Source organism: Lathyrus oleraceus, chromosome 6 (genome assembly GCF_024323335.1).
Source record: "Lathyrus oleraceus cultivar Zhongwan6 chromosome 6, CAAS_Psat_ZW6_1.0, whole genome shotgun sequence".
Taxonomy (NCBI): Eukaryota; Viridiplantae; Streptophyta; class Magnoliopsida; order Fabales; family Fabaceae; genus Lathyrus; species Lathyrus oleraceus.
In genome coordinates this window covers 515,016,074-515,025,929 of record NC_066584.1, presented here as the reverse complement: position 1 = coordinate 515,025,929, position 9,856 = coordinate 515,016,074, and the positions used below count along the sequence as shown (strand labels likewise).

The following is a 9,856-nucleotide window of genomic DNA, read 5'->3' as shown; positions in this document are numbered from 1 at the left end:
TTTTAGAGTATTCAAGTATTGTGGGGATTGAGGCCACACTACTGACAATGAAGTGATGTGGTGGTTAGAATCTCAATTGCGTGATTATACTCACGACCGTTCTCTTTTGTCAGTTGATAGTGAAACATGAATGGATCGAAATGACTACCAGACCACCCGAGCGTTTGAAAATGACGACCAACCGTCATGGGTGGATCAAGAGACATTAGATATGATTTTTGCTTTCGTTGGTAAAAGAGTCTAAACAAAGTTGAGCTCCTCCTTTGACTTATGGGTGTTTTCCCATAAGAAGACAAGAGATTGTGCAACAAGTATAAATGATGCATTCTTCAATTTGTAAATTCGTTTTCAAACAATCTCAAAATGGGAAGTTAACTTCGGAGATTTCAAATCATAGAATTTTTTTTTGTCAAATCTAACAAATCTATCTCCATCGTTTCTCACTCGTCTAGACCAATCATATTTATCCATTTCAAAATAAAATATGACGCGTTAAACTCTATTAAAATTAAATAATAGCATTGATTAACCTTTTTAATCCATTTTATTATACAACAACAAAGATATTGTTTACTAAATATTCCTATTTTAAAATTAAATATCTACGTAATTTGGATAATAAAATAATTTTTGAAAACAAGATTAACAATTACAAATTTAATCAACTAAATTTGTACTAAACGTGTAAATTTTATTCATACTTTATTAAAGAATAAACAATTATTATTAATATTATAATAAAGTAAAATATATAGAGTATTTTTTTTTTCTTACAAAGATAAAAAATGGGAAGGTCCAATTAATTAATGTTAAAATAAAATAAATAAATGAGAAATCGCGAATCGACCTTTTAGGTACGAGTGACGTGTGTCGATAGCGCATCTGAAATCCAAGCCGTCAATTGGTTAGATAAAAATCGGGCCGCCCATTTTATTCTCAACCCGTTATATAAGTCTCTTCGGTTCGCAGGAGCACATCAAGAAACAGATCTTCAAACGCTAACCACTCTTTTCAGAATAGTAAATCACAAAAATAATAATCAAAATCGGGGTTTCTCAATCTCCCCTTTCGTGAAATCTCGATTCTTCATCACGATTTCACCCTTTCCTTAATTTCTTGAAAATTTTAATCGATTCTTAATTTCACTAAACATCGATTTAGGGTTTTGAATCGGAATAACCGCTGCCGCCGATCAAGAATTTCTGATCGGAGATAACTTTTTTTTGTTTGTTTTTCGTGATTATTCGTTGGAATTTCAAGAAATTGTTAGTTTGTTTGTAGTTAGGGTTTGTTTGTTTGTTTGGTTACGATGAACGATCAATCGAAGATGATGATGAATTTGAGCCAGATGAACCAGTCTCAGATGATGAAGATGAATCCGCCTCAGATAATTAACCAGTCGCAGTCTCAGTCTCAGACGATGAAGATGAATCCGCCTCAGATTGTTAATCAGTCTCAGTCTCAGTTTCAAGGAATGAATCAGCAAATGATGAACCAGAATCTGCCTCCGATGATGAACCGTGGAGGATACAAGGTTTGGTCTCAGCAGCTTCCTTTGGATCCTAACATGAAATTTCAGAACCCTAATTTGAAACCTAATTTCGCTAAACCGGGGCGAAGTAATAATAATAGTAACAACTGGAAGGGAAAGAAGGTTAGCGGTGACAAGAGGAAAGATATTAGGAGAATGGAAAAACCCAATCAGACCAACAACAGTGTCGGTTACCAACCACCTACTCTTCAGGAATTGCAGTCTCAGAATCGTTTGAAAGCTCGTAAGTTCTATCCTAAGAAGAAGTTTAATGCTAGATTTGCTCCTTTTGCGCCGAGGAATACCACTTCGTTTATTATTCGTGCCAAGAAATCTGGTGGTATTGCATCGCTTGTGTCGCCTTGTCCTGTGACCCCGGCGGTGCTTCCTACACCTATATTGTCTCCGTCGAGGGAGATGTTGGGAGATATGGCGAAGGAAGAGTGGGGTGTTGATGGATATGGGTCGATGAAGGGTTTGATTAGGCTTCGTGATGTTCATGATGACGAAGATGAAGATGGTGGTGATGGGTCGAGTGAGAGTGATGTGGAGGAACATGTGGAGGTCGAGAGGAGGCTGGACCATGATTTGAGCCGGTTTGAGATGATATACCCGAATTATGGAGGTGGGGATTATAATAATGTCTTAGAGAATAGGGTTGATGATCAAGATTCTCATATTGCACAGTTGGAGGAAGAGAATTTGACTTTGAGGGAGCGTCTTTTCCTAATGGAGAGGGAGTTGGGTGATCTGCGAAGGAGGATGCTGTTTCTGGAGAGGCAGAGCCAGAACCAGATAGTGGAAGATGTCAATGAGGAAGTAGTGGAGAATGTGTCTGATAATGAAAGTGAGGGGGGATCTGATGTACCTGTAATGGGAATTGAGAACAATGTTGAGATGGTTGATTCAATGCTGGAAAGTGAGAGAAATGAAAACATTGAGGTCAATGCTGCCGTTAAGTTAGAGAATGATGGAGTATCAGAAGCTGAAGGTGTAGAGGATGTCTTTATGGGAGAGTCTGTTCCAAGCGAGGTGGTTTCAAATCAGGACGAGTTCAAAGGTAATGAAATGGGAGGTGGCTTTGTGTTTGACGAAGTTAAGGGAGAGAAGGATGAGCTTAAGGGTGAATTAGCCACTCAACAATGTGTACCAAATGAGTCTTTTGCCAAAGAAAACGATGGCGTGGATCAAAAAGAGAGTGGCGAGAATGAAATGATAGATAGAAGTGATGAATTGAATACTCTAGAAGCAACAAATGAAAGTGCAAATTGCTTAGTGAGTGAGAAGAATGTATGCAAGAATCAGATAGTTGGGACAAGTTCAGGGACTGCCGGAGATGATGATTTATCTGTTGCTCAGTAGCTGAAGCCGATCCTCAAGTAGGGTTTTTAGGGGAAGGCTGGTGGGCGAATGATACTGGTTTTTAATGCATACATTGTTGGTATTTGCAGACCCGTAGATTAGTAGTTTACTTTTATTGTGTCTATTTTTGTTCCTAATTGTATGGTCTGGTAAAATGAAAGATTAGGTGAAAGGGTATTCTTCAGAGGACATCTTTTGGTTTGGTTTGAGAGATGTGACTGTTGATGAGTTTGGTTCTTTTTGTCTTTCTTTACTTATTCCTGAGGGGCGAAGTTTGGTTGGGTAGGTCTATGTAGAAAATAGTAGGAGAGATCCTAAGTTTGCAGGTTCCTTTGTGCAGGAATTAAAATGTATGTCAAAATATTTTACTCAGTGGCGCCCTCTCAATGAATTTTTCTCATAAAAAACTCTCTTAGATATTTATGAATGACCATGCAACTATGAATAACTGTTTTATGTCGATTTGATTGGGTGATTGAATTGTACATAGGTTGTGCTAGTTCTACAATGATGATGACAGAAGCTGTTTTTTAGTCCGTGGTGAATTTTGTCACACGGCAGAATAAAGTACTTTCCAATGTGTACTTTCGAATAACTGGTTTTCTCTTTTGTTATCGGAGGTTTATGATTTGTGTGTTTGAAGAGAAACCATGGGGTTCTTTATCATTTGGGTAGGTTTCATTCGTTTGATCATTTTGTCTCAATTCTGTTGCAGTTCTGTTCTATCTACTCGAGTTCATTTATAACCATTGATTTCTCTGTTTTACCTATACTATTTGAACTACTAGGTCATGGGTGAAAACTGCAGCATTGTATAAGTATGTGGTTTTTACATAATCGTTAGTCGTTTAAATAATAAAATGTAGTAATTACCCCGGTATTAGAGTTTTGTAGTCTTCATCAGAAAAGATGGGGCGAACTGATTGCATATGTGGGATACACAAGGTTTCATTATTTTTTCTCACTAGTGGGGTACCCGTGCGAAGCACGGGTACCGTCGGGATTTATATTATATGATTGTCACTATTACTTTTCAAATTTATATATATTTATTAAGTTCATTAATATTTATATAATTAAAAATATATTGCATAAACAATTTTTTTATAAAATATGCGAGCGAACATTTTTTTGTTGTCAAATTAATGAATCATTTAATATGTGAGAAACATTTGTGTGAAAATGTTGGATAAAATAAAAGAGCAGATTTATATAGCTATTCTGGACAAATAGCATAGTAAACTTTAGTTCGAAAAGTATTCTGGATCTTAAAACTAAAATAAATTAAAATTTGAAACATTCTTAAATAAAAAAAACAATAGAAATTTCAACCATAGTCCAATTATTCAAAGTAAAAAAATTGCTATCAAAAGTTAACAAACAACTGTGTCTTTGGTCGAATGAGGATCAATGCCTGCATGACAAACAAATACAATTCATGAGTTTAAGTGAATGTCTCATAAGATGAAAAGTAAAATAACATTAGTAGCATAAAGCATTAGAAGGATGTTCATACAAAAGAACCATTTGACTCATATACAGTAAGCATGATAATTTATTTAATTTCATATAGTCGAGGTAAGCAAAAAAAGTTATTGAATAAAGTAGAAAGTAATTAAATTGTTGTCAAAATATAATAAGATAAAAAGCTTACCGGTTAACCAAGTGCTTCGAAGACCTCCTTGTACACAATATTTGTAGTAGTCGAACACGGTGAATTGTCCTTGTCATGGATTAGGATTTTTAGCCCACTTTTGCTCTTAACTCGTGAAATAGCAACATACAACTGACCATGACTAAATACTGGAGTAGGCAAGTACAATCCAACACTATCAAGTGATTGACCTTGAGATTTATTAATTGTCATTGCATAGGAGACAATTATTGGAAATTGTCTCCGAATCAACTTAAATGGCCAAGGTGAATCAGACGGTGACATAGACATTCTTGGAATGTAAAAAATGTTACCTATGTTCTTTCCAGACATGATCTTTGCCTCTATGACATGATTTGCTAACCTTGTAACAATTAATCTTGTTCCATTGCACAGTCCATCAACCTGATCCAAATTTCTCATTAGCATAATAGGTGTACCGACCTTCAATTTGATCTTATGATTTGGAATTCCTGATGTTCTTAATTTACTAAGAAATTCAGGAGTTAAAACTTCATAAGATTCATTATAAGTTGTGTTTGTTCTATCAATTGAATCGAAACTCAAATACTCTTTCTCTTCCCCTGAAATATCCGTTCATAAAACAAAACATAAAACATTATTAAAAATAATTGCTATAGTGTATTGTTTTATGTTTAGAAAAGATAAAAGCTAACTAACATTTACCTGGTATCAGATCCAATATGTAATGATTGATTCTATCCACAACTTCAATGGTTGAGGCAAGAATGACTTTTCCTTGTAAGAACGTAACATCTTGAAATTTTTCCAACAAATTCGGATATGTGTAATCAACGATAGCCCTTATTGGATCTTCAAAATTTGAAATTAATAATTCTTTTGGAATTTCTATATCAACCAATCCATCATTTGGTTCAGAAATCTTACCATCACCAACTTGCAATATCCATTTTGAGAATTTTGCTAGTTCATCAGAACTTGTATTATCCCTTCCATGTCGAAGTCTCATATTCTTTGTGAGCTTTAGAACCTGACAATATTCCCAAACATAGGATGAGCTAATAGATGCATGGACAATATCAGAACGACTTGCTCTAGGAACAACTGAAAGAATCTGTCAGAAATCTCCTCCGAAAACAACAACCTTTCCACCAAAAATTGCATTTTGGAAACCCTTTTTGCTCATGACATCTTTTAGGGTTTTATCCAATGTCTCAAAGCAGTGCCTATGAGACATAGGTGCTTCATCCCATATTATGACATCGGTGGCTTCAAGTAGCTGTGAATGATCAGTGTCTTTGTTGATATTGCAAGTTGAGTTGTCAAGTGTTGGCACGGGTATTTTGAACTTTGAATGTGCGGTTCTTCCACCTGGCAATAATAATGATGCTATCCCACTTGAAGCAACAGTAAGAACAATTTTTTTCTGTGAACGAAGGGCACTTGATAGTGTTATCCACATGAAAGTTTTGCCGGTTCCTCCGTAACCATGTAAAAAAAACACACCTCCTCTCAAATAATACAACCCACCGGTACTTGGAGGAACCCAAATTAGGCGGCCAATAGTATGACCCCTTTTTCGTGGTCTCCACCGTCTATATCTTCTATCATATACAAACTTCGTCAGAAATTGAGAGTAAGTTAAATTTTGTGCCTCAAAGTATATTTTGTTTGCTTCCATCCACGCCGTAAACATTGATTCTTTCACACTTGGTTTGTTAAGCACCTCATCAATCAATTCATAATCAGTATAGTAAACAGAATTATCTCCCTCAAGATGGAAGTACAACCTCTCAACTGCTGGTGACCTACCATGAATAGGAAATGAAAAAAGCCTCCAACACGCTTCACTTGGTGAGACATATCTACAATCAAGATATTGCTTGATTTCATCAACATTTCTTATGACCGAAGTTCCATCAGATTCAGTTTGGACAACCGCATCAGTAATTCTATCATAACCTTTGTTAATATACTTGAATAAGTACTTAATAGAAGTACTCTGATTACACCACTCCATATTGACGTGTGCTTGATATTTTTTCAACAAATATGGATTATAAGGAACTACATACCTGTTATCAAGTTGAACTTGTTTTTTCATAACCGTATTACCGGTTTCTCTTCTTCGATACATAGGATATCCATCTTGATCAACAATGGCCTGGGGCTGAAACTTTTTGGGAAAGTATTTTGAGCACTTTCCATCTTTCATGCAGGGTGAAGACCTGTTTGCTATACCACATGGACCATGGATCATATGTGTCTTTACCAAATCATATAGTGGCTTATCATCTTGCTCTGTTGGTATCTCTGCTGAAATGATCTTGTCTATATCATCTGGAGTTGGATACTTGCTGGAGGGATGCAAGAATAGAAGGATATGGGAATGTGGTAAACCCCGCTTTTGAAATTCAATTGTGTATATATCTGCAATAAAATGAGTTTATCATTAAATATTCGGATAATACGTATATCATTAGATAAAATAATTAGAATTAAAACTTACATGCAACAACTCTCCCTAACACATGCTTTTTTGTTAGATCACACAACAACTCATCAAACTTAATCTTGAAGACTCTAAAAATGATATTCGGACGATCTTGAGAATTCAAGTTATTTTTGGCAACCAATCTCTGAATTTCAGGCCAGTTAGGATTGCAAGTAAATGTGATAAAAAGATCCGGAAAACCAAAGTGACTACAAATAGCCATGCCATCAAAATAAAGTTGTTCCATGAACCTTCGACTTCCAACATAAGTCGACGGTAAAACGACTCTTTTACCTTTGTTGGAACCTTGAGTGTTGGCATTCTGTTCTCCATCATTCAAATTGCCATATTTAGAAACAGGCAACCTTTTTTGATGTTTTCTTATATAATTTAATCTTTGAGACTCCATCATTGTAAATCCATCAACCAAGAATTGTTGAAACAACCTTCTTGACAGTAATAGTGTTTGTGCTTCATTATTCCTAGATTGAATCCTAAAAGCAAGCCATTCTCTAATTGTAAGCTTATTCCTCTTCATTGGTTTTTTTGAATTAGTTTCCCTAAGAAGAACGCCAACTCTAAATCCATCTTCACCGTAAGGAAACAACAGTGGATACTGGTATGACAAATAACTTGGATGAAACTCACTTATTCTTTTCAGTTGTCCACTCTGTCTCTCAAGAAGAATATCTCTTTTATGACCTGTATCAACATCACCAACGATAAGTGCGGCGACCTCTGAAACAGTTGGATGGTTGTAGATCCTGCCGTCTATTGATCTGTCAGAGATTAATTTCAACTTAAGATCAGGTAAACTGCAATTTTTCAATCTATCTGCTGCCATCCTAAAAGACTTAGCATGTGTGTTGAACTTATCCAACATAAGCTTCAATCTTTTAACAGTATCTGGAATAATATAGGGGTTGTTCCTGCATATTGATTTTCTAAAGGTTAGTCTATTCAAAATCTATTAATAGTATATTGTGATGGCATATTTTTTAGAATTATGGAATTTTTAATCATGAAGTAAACCGTATGAAGAATATAAACTCACCCTATTGCTTCAATTCTATTCTGAACCTCATTGTCGGTGTCGAAAATGTATAGTTGAGCAAACTTTGGAGATTCTCCAGGTAAAGGAAGCATGCTCCCAATCCGATGGCAGACTTGTCCATGTATTCTTAGATTAGGTGGTCCCCTTCCATCTTGAAATCTGTTGTCGACCTTCATACCCGATGATGTAAAAGCAAATATCATGTTGTACAATCGACAATATTGCTGATAATTTATACTTTCGCTTTTGCTATTATCAAACAATAAACGCCGAAGTAATAATGGTGGTGTTTTCAAAAGTGGCAAAACAACTTTTCCGTTTCCGCAACATAGTTGGAACTTAGGAACTGAACAATTCTTTCCTTTCTTCGTTTTTTCTTGAAACCACATAAGTGTTCCACAATGTGTGCACTCAACCGTAGGATCACCAATATCAGAATAATCTATTTAAAAGAAACGTTTTTGAATATTATAATGCATTTATTAAATTTGCTAAGTCTGTTAAATGAAAAGTTATAAGTAAAACAAATGTTAGAGTTAAACATACCAATATTGCAAGAATCAATTGATGAGGAATTGTATTGAAAGGCTTCGTCATCATCAAGACTGAAACTGGAATCATAATTTCCATCTGCAACATTAAATTCGCAAGAGCTGTCACTGATAGAATCATCAGTGGATGTATCATCAACAGAGTTATGCATAGCAATGTTAAAATTTGGAACATAATTGAAAGTAGATGCATCATGTACAGGAGAATTGGGTGTGGATGAAGAAGAGGGATCATGATTCTCATTGGCAAAATAATTTAAAAGTTTCACACTCATGGATTGAATAGCACCCACATTCAGTTGTTTTTTGGATTTGTAAGCAGAAGTACTTGGTTGCGCACTCATGTTCAAGTTTCTTGCATTAGAATGTGGAGAAGTTATATTGGAAGGTGGTGTTACTAAATGAGTAAATGATGGAGTATTGATCATGAAACAACTTGGAGAATTCTTGTCAAAGTTCTCATCATGAGATTGTGAGATTCTTCTTTGCAGAATTTGTTTTCTCCTTTCCCGTGCAAAAGCCGCAGCCTGTTTTGTAGAGACACTTTCAAAATTCTTCATTGAAATACCACTGCCTGTTGCAATTCCAGGAGAATGTGAAAACATATTTCTTTCCTTAAGAACAATTGAAGTTATATTAGACAGTGGTGTTCTGATGATTGGCCTCGATGGAGCGTAGTACATCTGAGAAGCTTCATAGTGGTTATAAAAGTTATCTATGTTTCAGAGTTTTTTCGATCTTCTATCTTTAAGAATTTGCTTCCTTTTACGTCGTGCCAAAGCTGCAATTTCTTTATTGGAGTTAGCAGGTGGTTCCATTTCGTTGGAGAATTGTAGTGAATGTAGATGATGATATCAGATTATCTTAAGAAGAATAGAAACCATGTTAGAATATAACAAAAGTTGGAAATCTTTATGTTTGGGTGGTAGCCATTCTAACAGGAACAAAGCTTCTACCTATAACATGTCGCAAGAACAATTAGAGTAAAAGTCATGAACCTAAAAGCTAATAGTCATGCAAGTTTTAATGTTCTTTTTTTAAAAAATTAGTCTTATAAATTAAATCATATAGTAGTATATTCATACAGTAAAAGAAAATGGTTTAAAATATCATTTGGTATTGGTTTAATAATTAGTTTTTGTTACATTAATAATTGGTAAGCCTGTTCAATATATTATGTGGTATTGGTTTTCTAATTATATACTACCTCCGTTTTTTATTATAAGTC

The 9,856-nt window shown here is 35.1% G+C and overlaps 1 protein-coding gene across 1 annotated transcript; it reads left to right on the top strand.

The window, feature by feature from the left end:
- The first annotated feature begins 973 nt into the window (after positions 1-973).
- Positions 974-3,265, top strand: LOC127090972 (uncharacterized). The gene has a single exon (XM_051029457.1). It carries the CDS (start codon positions 1,310-1,312, stop codon positions 2,891-2,893), a length of 1,584 nt encoding a protein of 527 aa, XP_050885414.1. The 5' UTR covers positions 974-1,309; the 3' UTR covers positions 2,894-3,265.
- The last annotated feature ends 6,591 nt before the right edge of the window (positions 3,266-9,856 follow it).